This window comes from Drosophila rhopaloa, unplaced genomic scaffold (genome assembly GCF_018152115.1).
Source record: "Drosophila rhopaloa isolate 14029-0021.01 unplaced genomic scaffold, ASM1815211v1 contig_3, whole genome shotgun sequence".
Classification (NCBI taxonomy): domain Eukaryota; kingdom Metazoa; phylum Arthropoda; class Insecta; order Diptera; family Drosophilidae; genus Drosophila; species Drosophila rhopaloa.
In genome coordinates this window covers 5,540,927-5,554,337 of record NW_025335123.1, presented here as the reverse complement: position 1 = coordinate 5,554,337, position 13,411 = coordinate 5,540,927, and the positions used below count along the sequence as shown (strand labels likewise).

Here is a 13,411-nt window from a genome sequence, read left to right as displayed (position 1 = left end):
GCAATATTAAGAATAGGAATCTGTCCGCTGTTACGACAATTATCAAGCAATCCCTCACCTCGCCACAACATCAGCACCATAACGAAATTGGTGCCCTGACTGCACTGCAAGTGGAGGAGGTCATTTATACAACAACACAGTCACAAGCCAATAACAGTTACCAGTTAGACTCTGAACCAAGCATTGCTTCCAACGTACAAGAGCCAACACTCCAGCAGCAACACACCGCCTACCAGGACCGCACGGTCACAGTCCTTCCCACGTACGACCTGTGCATCGGCAACAAGCAACAACCATTTGAGGCTGAGCAACGGGAACAGGAGCAGGAGCAGGAGCAGGAACGGGAACAGGAACAAAAGCAGCTGGGCACCAGCAGCAGCAGCAGCGCCAGCGCCAGCACCAGCAGCAGCTATGAGCAGTTCCTGAAGTTGTCCGCTCATCAATATTCGGAACCTGAAAGAAGCTCGGCTGCACTCAACCTCAGTAGCATTGTCGAAAAGGAGGCGGCGGTGGGCGGGTCCAAGCCCGAGCTTGAACTCGAACTTGAACTTGAGGAGCCGCAGCAGTTTCGAATGCTCCACGAGGTGAATGCGGCCGAGGCAGAGGCTGCCACTGCCACTGCCGAAGGAATCAGTAACAAAGGCCGTGAGCCGTGAGCCATATACTACTACCAGCCTTTAAGTGAGGTTGAGGCTAGTTTTAAGGGTTAGCAATATAAGAACGACACCATCAGAACTTTTTGTTTTCCACCCAAATACCATGGCAGGTGACAACGGAACAGCCTCAGTACGATGATTGGTGGTGTTCAGTATCGAAATCAGATTTTTATTTTTTATCAAAATAAAAAGTGTATCATATTATGTTACAATAATTTGAAAGACTCGAACAACCGACTTTAGTTCAGCATAGAGTGCTTTCTGTAAAATTGTACTATACATACATAAAAAAAATACATTTAAATGATCTCAAAGTTACTTAAAACATATTTTTTGTGTATAATTTTTTTATGAAAACTTTACAAAATCCTACAAAAAAATGAAATGAAGGAAATATTTAGGACTTGTCGTGCGCTGATTTTAAAATAGGAAAGTAAGAGTAAAAATTGACTAATATGTTTGAAACAAAGAACGCCGCGAAAGAAACAGATACATATAGTTTTCCGAATAACCATTAGATATGCATAAAACCGTGCAAATAGGATTAAGCCATTTTTTTTTATAAAAGCTTTTATTTAAAGCTACAAATTGTATAGAAATAATATGTTAGTTTTATTTTATTCAAGCTTATCAACTTTCATTTAGCAACAGTGCAGTGCAGAGGAAAGACAGCAGGTATGACACGTTGACAACTAGTTTAAAAAGCTGGCTGGAGTGGAAACTGATATGGAGCTAGATAAGGTAACTTCGAGAACTTGAGAACAAAATATATTTAAATTTGTTAATTGAAACCCTGGCATGAGATGATGAGATAGGTAGAGAAAAAAACGAGAGGGCGAGAGGTGTTGTGTGTTACGCGATGGTTTTTGTCTATCCATTCGTATTGTAGTGGCAAAAATGGATATGTAAGTAATTGAATTAAGCATGTGTCGAATGATCCACCGTTAATTAAATTATTAATTACTGATTTAAATTCATTAGTATTAAAAATGCCCATATATTATAAACTAAATAAAACTGGTATGTAATTAGCCATTTCTGCATCCACCGAAGACAAGCTCGAACACATAAAATGTCCAAATTGTAAGAAATTATACATATATGCAGAAGAAATAACATAAAGATTTATTTTCCGATCTAAATAAAATAAAGATAACAAAATGTATTCTGAATGTAAAACAGCCTAATTAAAATTATCTTAATAATAATAATACATTTACGCATATATATTTACCAAATAATATAACATATTTATGCTCTAAAGTATATACGACTACAACAAATACGCATTTTTTGTTCGTAGATAAGATAAGTTAATGTGAAAAGAATAATATGATTGCTACTAAAAAGTTCCACAACAATGACAGTTGAATTTTATTTCGAGAGCTAAGAAAACCAGCAACAAAAATATTTTAAAGGTATAGACTTAAAAATATTATTATTAAAGATCACTAATGAATATGGTTGGCAAAATATAGGTGGAGAGTAAATATAATAAATTCAAATTTACCCGAAAGTCTTTGATTTCAAAATTGTAGCAGCCAAACAAGTTAAATTCAAAATTTGACTAAACTAATCAGAGATCGGTAACCGTGACGCATATTTTTCTTGTCAAAATATTTCAAATCCACCGCCGCAATTCAGGGACACATGAAATTCATAGAAATCTAGGAAAATATGTAAAGATTCATCTGAATTTATGGTTTATATTTTGTTGCCTTTGCCGACAGTTTAATATATGTTTTTATTATTATGGATATTTCAGCTATCGACCCCGTATCAAAAACAGGTGGATTTCTCTTTTTATGTTTTTTTTACTGATATTAATCTAATGAATCAGAACGAAGAAGAATCATTTTTTTTAATAGCCCTGCAAAGCGTATCTTAAAAGTAATCAACGAGGCGTTACAAACTGTCCGTGTGTCTTACTGTTTGCCAACTCACTTTTAAAGATATGGACATGGTTCTTTCGAAATTATCTTTTTATGCAGATCAAGTTTTAGATCAGATCGGACCCCTATATTCCTATAGCTGCTATCAAAACTCTTAGAACGAATATTCCAGCTGATACAAAATCGATTAGTATGTATTGGGGAGCCACATCCAGCAAGCTACCGCAATTTTGACAGTGAACAATATTATATACTTGTTCAACTTTTTTTGCCTGCATAATTTTTGGCGTTAATAATTGAAAAACATTCTACAGGCAATTGAACAACATTCGGGACAAAATACCCTATGAAATCGCCCTTTTGCAATGGATTCAAAAGCTTAAAGCTAAAGAAAGGCTAAAGGTGAAAGATTCGAATTTAATATGTAATAAATTAAGAAAACACTCAGTTAAATATATACAGATACCAACTAAAAGCACTAGATTTCCATTCTTTTTTTTAATTTGTTCGACAGTTACAAAGTTCCCGGTAATATTTTTTTTTTGAAAAAATGTATTTTCCTTTCTTCATAAGGCAGAAAAAGGCATTACCACCATTGGCAAAATTTTAATATATCTACAAAAATAGAGACACAATCTAAAAGAGCTTTGAACTGCCTTAGTTCTGTCTATGTTCAGGGTACATATTAACTCTCACGCCGACTTTAAAATTATATCTTCTAAATATTTATGCACTTTTCCAACTTCAATTCCAATTCCTATTCTATTCAATCATTGATAGGCTTGAAAAGGCACAAGCTATTTTAAGTATTCATTTTATTTAAATGAACTACACCCTTAATGCCTAATGTCGAATTCTAAATATATGTCTCCATAGAATACAGCAATTAATTGACTAGGAATTCAACGATGCTCTGCTCTGCAAGCTTACAAAAAAGAATTGTGCCTGTAATTCTCAGAAAATTGGTATTTTATGTTCTCACTTCCGTACGAAAAGTTTCATCCGGATAGCTTAGAAACGGAAAAACTTCATTGCGTAGAATCCGACAGGCAGATGGCGATGCTGTTCAAAAATATATTTTTAAACAAAATTCCAAGACCAGTTCACAACGCAAAGCCCTAAATTAATATTGTTTGTATTTCCAATTATTGCACATAAAACCAACCTTACAAAACCTCTTGCAATAGAAAAAAGAACTTCAATCGACTGACAATAATGTCGTTAATTATGATAAAAAGTAATATATTCTGTTATATTTGAATAAAGAGTGCTGTAATTATCAAAACATATAATTTTATACTGTCTACAAACAACCCAAAAATTGGATTGTACATTGCATTGCTTTAATTTAACAATGTTTGAAGTTATATTTACGGTGTTGTTTTCGTTTTGGTAATTTTTGGCGCACATGCAATTAATAGATTATTTTTCTTATTTTATTGGTATTCCTTTAATGCTGATACATTTGTTTTTAAAGTTGTTTTGATGGTTTTATTGGGTTCAGTCCCTACAAATAAGGATAACCCATGTTGCGTCCTGCTGCTGCCGCTACTGGAGGTGCACCTTGTGGATAATTCTGTGCATATTGTGGAGGAATTCCCATTGCTGGTCCAGCAGTGATCATCAGTTGCGGCTCCATCTGTATAATATTTTTATGTTCAGTAGAATCGTCTTCCTTCTCGCGCTGAGCTTCGTTCAGCTCCAATTTGTCAACTTTTATTGTGTATTCCCGCAAAACCTTAAGAATGGATTAAACATTAATATCACGTCGTTTCTTAAAACATGTAATTGACTTTACTTGAATTAAATAGGGCATGGCAAAGTCAACGATTTTATGTTTCCAAGCCAACTCCAAAATTACGTCAGGGCGCAGCAAGTCGTAGCACTGCAAAAAATATTAAAAAATGATTAATACAAAAGCTAAATAAAACATTTTCGGCTCCTGAAAAGCCATTCTTTTCATTGCAACAGACTATTGCCATTATTAGGTATTAGTTACTCTAATTTTATTCTCAGTTTGACTTTTGTGGCCAGAACAAGTACCCACCTGATATAGACATGCTGCAAAGCAATCGTAAGCATCGCGTTCTAGGAACCAACCCAACAACTCTTCAGCGATATCTTGCTTGCAAGACTCGGCGGCATATTCCATAGCATCCTTGTAGAGTTTGTCCTTTTTGCAGAGTTCAACACTTTGTTTCCAGCGGTTATTTCCTGGAATAATTCAAATTGATTTTCGTTCACTTTAGGGTAAAAAAGCTGAATAATTTTCATTGCTATTGTATTGTATCGTAAATATGATAAGCCGGCAATAGAATTGAATCCATATAATTTTCTTTGTTGTTAGACCTAACCTTCTATCTTAATTAGAATTTAAATTGTTTACTCACCCTTGTACAAGTACGCAGCAATCCTACGGAATTCGGTAAGTTCGTGCTTTTCGAGTTTTTGAGCCAACGAAATGTTGTCAAAGTTATCAAATCCATCGATCGAGTTGCGTAGTCCTTGATAGTCCTCCTCGTCTATCAAGAGTCCGTTCAAGGCTTCGTTGATTGCCTTGTTATTGAGAGATTGGACTGAACGCAGATAAGGCTTGACGAGTGGCAAGTAGCCGGTTTTGGAGAAGTAACTAACAGCACGAGTGTGATCCATCCTGGGTGCCAGCACAAGCAGCATATCGTTCAACAGCAACGGCTTGAAGTCCAGATAAAACTCGATGGCCTTGTAGTACAGTTCAATATTGGCCACCTTTGTAATAATGTCCTTGAAGTGCCCTTCACGCCACGCTTCTGTGGGGTGAGCCATCATAGCTAGGACCGCGTTGTCGTACTCCTCGTACTTGTCATAAAGGAATACCAGCTCCGACCACAAATGAGCCGACTCCGCGGCACGCAGAACTTTTGGAATGTTAACGCGAGACCAGAACAGTTCCAGGTGTTCTCGCATTTTGGAAGGTTTGAATTTTGAATAAAGAATAGCGAGCTCGGTGAACATTCCCATGTGCGCACGTTCCAGGCCCAGAGCGGACTCGAGTAACGCGATCAATTCATCAAAGTATCCCCGGTTCTGATAATAATTGATCAAATCTTCCAGCTCATCGGCGTGGACCACGATGTGTAGGCCACACATCTGCGCCAGGCGAAACTCTTCCGCATCTACGCAGGCGAAGCACACCTCCTTCCATGTGCGTGTCGAGTTGGCTTTTCGCGCCGAGTCAACGGCTCCTTGGAACTCCTTCAGATACACCAAAGTAATGGCCAAGCGAGCGAAGTTGCTGACGTTGTTGTAGAGGAGCTTCGCCGCATCGTACATTCCGTCGCTGAAGCAACGATTGCCAATTTTCTGGATGTCGGCATGGTTGGGACCCGAGATGAACTCCTCCAGATCGGCGAGACGTCCAGTGCGAGCGTATGCATAAATCAGTTCGCTCTCGATGTAAGATTCGCGGGCCTTCTTGCGTGCCATTTGCAGATAGCGGACCAGGTCATCCCACGACTCCACCTTGCTGGCCACGTCGACGACATCGACGTACGCACTCGGGTCATCAGCCTTGATATACGAATCAATAGCCTCCTTGACCAGACCCTGCTGCAGTTGAGCCTTGGCCAACTGCGACCACACGGCCGGCTCGTTGCAGCGCTCGGCAAACTCATTGGCCCTCTCCAGGTTGTTCACTTGATCAATCAGCACTTGGATGGCCGACGTATTGACATCAAACTTCTTGAAGATGGCGAAGGCTTCTTCGTACAGTTGATTACTGATCGCAATGTTTGCAATGTCCGGCGCATCGTAGTTGTCCAACCTGTTGATGTAGTCCATGACTCGAGTGCGATCAGCCTTGATCGCGGTAAGAATAAGCAAGTTCTGCAGATTGCGGTGGTCGCTAAAGACAGACGAGTCCAAAATGATTTTCTCGAGAAGTTCAATCAGCTCATTTGGCAAATCAGCGGTCATGAAAGCCTTGACGGTTACCGAGATGTCATCGGGATCTTGCGTCTCGGACAAAGCCGTTTGGACGACTTGGTCGATCAACTGCCGCTTGTAAGGATTGCTCTCCGAAAGTACCTCCGCCCAGAGTTCTGCATCACGGCGACCCACCAAATAGCGTGCCTCGCTCTTGAACAGCGAGTTTTCGTTGCAAACTGCGATCAGTTCGCGATCGCACAAGCCACGCTCGTACGCAACGCATGCCAGGTGCGGATCCCGCTTCTCACAATAGCGTCCGACCACGCGGCTATCGTAGTACTGGTTCTCCTTGAGATATCGCTCTGGGTTGTTGTTCGAGTCAATGTAGATCTTGGCCAAGGCATTGTGGGTGGCGGGCTCAACGCAGCCCTCATGAACTCGCGACTCCAGCCAGGGAAGAAGGAGCTTGAGACGGTTGCGCTTTTCAACCTCCTCCACCAGCTCATCCGTAGAGAATTGTCCCTTGACAACGAGAATCAGATTTTTGATGATATCCTCACTGCAATCGACATCAAGCAGACCACCCACCACAACGGGAAGACGGGATGGGTTCACTTTCTGCACATATATCTCGATGTACTTCTGGAGATTGTTACGATACAGGTAAAGCACTAAATCGTGAACGAAATCGAAACGATCACAAACAATAATCAACGGAAGCTGGTCCGTCAGCTTGGCTTCTTTCAGGAAATTCTTCACACGTTCGGGATTGTAGCAATTCGATTCGCGACAAATGCGCTCCACCTCCTTAATCTGGTTGGTCTTGCAGGCCGCCTGGATGTATTTGAAGTGTACTTCGGGATCTTGCGAAAAGTTAACAATGCTGCTCAGGAAGTAGAAGAGCCCGTCGTAGCTCTTGAAGCTTTCGAAAAGGTCGATGAGTGCTTTGTTGGTCAGTTGTTCGTGGTACTTGGTGGCAATCTGCACACAGATTTGCAGGTTTTGGCGCAAGTTTGCCGTTAGCATGGCCTTCAGGCACTCAAGCGAGTCCTCCACCGACAGAGTGCCAAAGAAACTGACAAGCCATTCGGCATTCAGCATGTGTGTATGAACAACGGCCCGCTTGATGTCATAAAGATCCGTGTAATGTTCGAGCGCACGCTGGAGCAATCCTGCCTTCTCGCACAGCTGGGCAATGTGGGCCCGATCGTAGTGAGTGAACATGGCGTTACCCAAGATCGCATCGGCAACCTGGGGGGCGGACATCAGATTCATTTCCAGCAGACGCGTCTGGAGAGCACCCTCAGCGGGTCGGTTGTGCTTAAGGGCGTCCAGCAAGAACGCTGTACACTGCTGCACCATTGAGTGCTCCATAAAGATATCTACAATCTGGTTTATATCCGCCAGCGGCTCTTCCTCTGCCACCAACATGGAGGCGAAACCAGCCCCTTGCTCTGGATTGCTTCGCATAACAGAGCGCAGTAGGAAAACATAATCTGGTGTGTAGTTGACTTTCTTAGCGTACAAGACAATTTTCTGGAACTGTCCGGTCTCTGCGAAGCATTGAATCACCTTGTTGGGAACATTTGCGCGTAAGTAGATAGAGAGGGCAAGTGTGAGATCCGAGGCTTTGACGAGATCTCCCAACTCCTCACTGCACTCCAACTTCTCTTCCTTCAGCCACTTCTCGCACAACTGTTTCTTGCCTTGCAACAAGACTGGTCGACACAATTCCAGAGACTCAAACTTGTTCAGTTTTCCCTGGTCAAGAAGAATGCCAAAGTACTGCAGCAGTGGCGGAGTCGTCGAGCCTGCTGGTGTCTGGACTTGTTGGAAACGCTGTATCGTCTGTGGCGTTCGCAGAATGGCCTTAGGCGCCAAGGCTGCAACTTTAGCCGCCTCGGCATATTGACCAGCTGTGAAGAGCTTGTTGAACTTTCGCACAAATAGATCTTCAGCACCGGCCAAATTGTTGCGCACAGCCATGCGGAGAGCCAAGTCGGGATTCTGCAAAACAGTGTTAATGTACGGAATGATCTGCTCCTCATCCACAGTCACAGACAGGACCTGTCCCTTGCGATTGACGCCAATGATGCCTCCACTGGCCTCGTGGGGTGCGGTAACAAAGATCGTATCGGCCGATATACGATTCATGTATATGCACGTGGCCGTCTCCATGTCATAGAGATGAATGTATCCATATTTGGTGATCAAATAGATGGTGTCATACTTGGCAGAGACTTGCATAGCCACCGGGAAATCGTTTTGTGCTTCCGGTGGGAAGAAGACGTCGACTGCCTTCTTGGGGAAGGCCTGGTTGCCGTTCGGCGGGGTTCCTACTTCGATGATATGAAGCTTTCCACCAGTGGCAGTCCGTACGGCAAAGCAGAACAGGGTTGTTGGCTCCTTGTTAGCATCAATTTTAAAGGTGGCGAAGCTGGCTGCGTGCCCTTCAATGGCCTGCGAAACCTTGCGTTCCACAGAGTACAGCTGCATAGCACCAGCAACACGGCTGGGCAGAGCCGAAATTCCAACCAGAAGGAGCCACTGCTGGGAAGCATTGCAGCGGTAATTGATGATTTGACATCCGTTCAAGGAGGAGTGCCTGTCGAACATTTTCTGCGGCATAGAATCGCCCTCCATTGACCAATGGAACACACTTGTTTCCGTGACAAGAGCTAAGGTATTAAGAGATATCCACTTCCAGAACACAACATCTTCATTCATGGTATGCGCCTTCATTTTTGATTTCATTTCGATGTTAAAGATCTGCAACGTCTTTTGAGCTGAAAAGAATATTAAATAAATACATTTTCAAATTTCGAATCCCAGCCGACCTTTAACCGATTTTAGTTAGTATTAATTATTTCGTCTCTCTTTTTTATATTTATTTGTAATTTTAAAAATTACTTCTTAATCGGAATTCAAGGGAGCACAACACATTAAATGTTGATAATTTGATAATCCAAATCAATTTTTGAAGTGTAAAAGGGATTCAAATAAATTCAAGACAATGGTAGCTTAGTTAAAAGTTATATATGAATATTTTATGAGGACAAACTGAGAGTACTCATATAGATGTTGGTCGGCTGGACTATCTCTTTTTGTTACCTTTGAGCGCAATGACCTTGCTAGCTGGATTCATAATAGCAGAGTCCGCCGATATGGGACGCCGAGTGGGATTGGTAGCATCGTTCATATCAATGATGACCACTTGCGCAGTATCATTAACCTTCTCTCGCACGCATATGAACTTATCCGATTCCATCGTGAGCGTGCTGAATGAAAATGAATTGGCGTTGATCCCAACATTTGTGAGCTGTACAAAAAAGGATACAAATTGTATGTTTAGTTTAAAATACAGCTATATAATAGCCAGTCTTCGGCCACCGAAGTTCTAGGCACACTTTTTCCCAGGACAATAATTGGCGTAGGCGGCTTAAAAGTTGAAAAATATACAAATATAGTGTTTTTCTTTTTTAGCACAACTGCTGAGTCGGCGGCTGATGCAGATTAGGATCAAAGTCGCAATCTTATCTTCTTTATAAAATTGTTCATACTTTTAAATTATATTAAAATACCCTAGAGTACAGTGTAGTGGGTATAAGAAAAAAAGATGCAGAAGGGCTTGAACTCGTATAACATTGTTTTGTATGTGGAAGTCTGATAAGACCTAAACTAGAATCCAGTATACCGGATTCCACCACAATATGTGGGATCTATCACTGGAACACCCTATACAAAATATTGTATGAATAATATTTCAAATGCAATATATAGCTTAAGTCTTTGTTAGAGGGTTATTTTATAATCTTTTGCACTTGACAAAAGAGTTCTTTGTTGTTAACATTATAAAATTCGTTTATGAAACCGTATCTTCCGGCGAAAATCTTGCACACCTGAAAATATATGGGGAACTCATCGAAGTGTGTCGTAGTGGAATTGCTTTACAATTTTTTTCTGTTCCGACCAACGTGTATCCAATTGGAGCGTTGCAACTCCCTTAAGCCCTATTGTTGTAAAACCCGTATTAAAGCAATATTACTCACCTGTAAATGCTCCTGAAAGCGGATGGGCAGTGGTTGCGTCATCTTGACTAAGTGAAGTCTAGTTTTTGACAGACGTTTACAATGTAAATATATCTCTGCAAAAACAACGCTTGCTTGTTTTTATTTTCTTTTTTAAATTAATTGCACACTCTTTTCAACAGTTTTTGATTCGTTTCGGGTTTGTATTTGTTAATATTCGATTTTAATCGTTTTCCTTGTTCAAGATTGGGTCTCCATTAGAACTCTTCAGCTGCGCGAAGAAAAGAAAATTAAATTATGGGCATTAGCGACAGCACTGATACAGCAAGAATTGGAAAATTCAATTGTGGGCGTTATTATTTTGTTGATAGAAAGTGACAGCGTCAGCGAATGAAAAAGTTGCTCGGAAGATAAAGATTCATATGTATGTAGACGCCCTTAAAAACACAGACGATGGATGTACATTGTACATATGTTTGCTTGCTTGCTGCACAAAATAAAACGAAATAATTTTTCGATTAATCCTTTGTATCGGTATTTTTGCTGTTTGTGTGTCGACTCGACGGGAAAATTACCAGCACTTTTTATTGACGTTAGCGAGAGTGAGAGCGAAAACTGTGAATGTTCGAAATGAAAAGAGAAAGAGGCAGCATTATCATCAATCGCTGCTCACCACAGTAAAGTCAGCCATGTTGAGTTGCGCTTTGAACAATTAGTCACTGACTAATACATGTACACGAATTTGCTCTCGTTTATGCAGCGGTAAATGTACGCAGAAAAATCGAATTAGATGTCACTTTTCGTACTTGTTAAAACACTAAGCAAGATCGAATACTAGCAGAAATCTGGGTTTAACTTGTGTATATCTGTTTAAGCAGCGATAGTTCCCGTTCTGTGGGAGTACACACACACACATCCAATGCCGCAATATGCCACATAAACAAGAACATAATTAAATGAATGGAAAATTGGTGGAATACCCTGAGATTTTATAAACAAGATATGTGCACTGAAACAGAAACATTAACTTTTTCGCTTTGTAAAACTAATTAAACTGCATTTGTATGTTTACAGTAATTTATAAATATGTACAAGCATACTCAAAAAAATACGTCGATTTGTTGCTTGATGACGGGCACACACACATAAGACAAACTGAATTCTTATCAAGCTCTAACAAATGTATTTTATTTTGTTTGACTAAATACTGACTGAAAGACAGGGTAGAGGTGTGAAAGTTATACAATTTTTGCCGATATATACGAGAAATGGGAAAATAAGAAAAGTGAAATACATCGATATAACATCGATATGCTACAAGATGTATAATATTATCGATATTTTTGTTTTACCTAGGGCAGACTACGGTTTTCACTTATTTTTTCCGTTTTAGTTGTTCTAACTTAGCCAAAATAACACGCACAGCAAAAGAATAACTGTTGTGTGCAGCTGAGAACCTGGACAATCAATTCCAGGTTGATTTGGTAATATTTATTTTTTGACAGATTTTCGTATTTTTCGTAAGGTCATGATTTTTTCCAAAAAGTTGGCCGGAAATAAAATTTATAAACTGAGAAATTTTTGTAACGAATTCAACGAGGTATGGCAAGATATTACCATTATTTCCAAGGGTTTTGATTTAAAAACTGAAAAAACGATCTTTTTTTCTGAATTTTGGCCATCGAAAACATGTATTTAAAACACATTTTTTAAGGGTTTTTTTGTTGTAGCTTTGCCAGAATAAGACGCATAGCAAAAATAATGACTGTTTTGTGTAGCTGACAACCTACACAATCGATTCCAGGAGGTTTTATAAATTTTAATTTTTTGACCGATTTTCGAATTTTTGATAAGGGGTAACACTTGATTTTTTTCCAAATATGGCCAAAAATAAAATTTTTGAGCTGAGAATACCAATCGACTGGAATTTTGTAACGAATTCAACGAGATATGACATTCCACGATCTGACCATTATTTCCAAGGGTTTTGATTAAAAAACTGGATTTTGGCTATTAAAAACATATATTTAAAACGCATTTTTTAAGGGTTTTTTGTTGTAGCTTTGCCAGAAGAAGACGCGCAGCGAAAAGAATGACTGTTCTGCGTAGCTGACAGCCTACACAATCGATTCCAGGAGGATAGTCCTTTTTGGAATGGCAGCCAATTGGAAATATTATGACGAATTCAAAAAATATTTTTCAAGGGTCAGAGCAGAACATTGTCAATGATAAATTTGAGACCACAGTCAACACTAAAGGGTAATGGCCTTATTAATTAAGAAAGCTATTACAGTTTTAAGACGAATATAGTTTAAGAAACTATAAACAAAAGATGAAAGATCTATCAATTAGTAGGTCCCACCCACAGTAAAAGTTGTGCACAATTAGTTGTCATAAAAATCTTTATTTGAAATATATAATTGAAGTCTAAATTAAAAACGAAAACACAGGAATGCGGCTGGAAGATCAGGATCAGCATTGGCAAGGAAGTTGGATAATTTCGCCGGGTTGCAGTGTCGTCTTCAGGATTTTCACGGACTTACCAGGCGTCCTCTCCTTGTTTTACATCTCACCAATGAAGGCGCTCACTTACAAGTACTGATAAATAAATAAATTCCATATTTCCTTTACCTTATTACTAAAACTAAAATACATACCTAAAATTAATAATAAATTAAGCTAGTTTCTAATAGAAAAGAGTATTTCATGTTTTAGTATATAGTTACCATTAGATTATCTTAAGTATTAAAGATATAAACACATAGCAATTATTTTATCTACAGATTAAGCCATTAAGTACTTATTATAAGCATGATTTTAAATAAAAAGGATTATTTTGTATATATATAAAATATAATTTTGTTTTAATTGGGATTGCATTTTCGGGCTTTTAGGCGGGAGATTTAATTTTGTGTTTTCAAACTACCAT

General features: G+C 39.5%; 1 protein-coding gene across 3 annotated transcripts; it reads right to left on the bottom strand.

Annotated features, from left to right (window-relative positions):
- Positions 1–3,773: 3,773 nt before the first annotated feature.
- LOC108047745 (clathrin heavy chain) lies at positions 3,774–11,696 on the bottom strand. Of its 3 annotated transcripts, none has more exons than XM_017128075.2 (7): positions 11,583–11,696; positions 10,504–10,753; positions 9,566–9,773; positions 4,939–9,240; positions 4,596–4,762; positions 4,347–4,433; positions 3,774–4,286 (listed from the first exon to the last, which is right to left on the bottom strand). In XM_017128075.2, exons 2-7 carry the CDS (start codon positions 10,543–10,545, stop codon positions 4,056–4,058), a joined length of 5,037 nt encoding a protein of 1,678 aa, XP_016983564.1. In that variant the 5' UTR covers positions 10,546–10,753; positions 11,583–11,696; the 3' UTR covers positions 3,774–4,055. The 3 variants fall into 3 exon arrangements, with proteins under 3 accessions (XP_016983564.1, XP_016983565.1, XP_016983566.1); XM_017128076.2 differs by having other exon boundaries at positions 11,575–11,688; XM_017128077.2 differs by lacking the exon at positions 11,583–11,696 and adding an exon at positions 11,058–11,149.
- Positions 11,697–13,411: the final 1,715 nt, after the last annotated feature.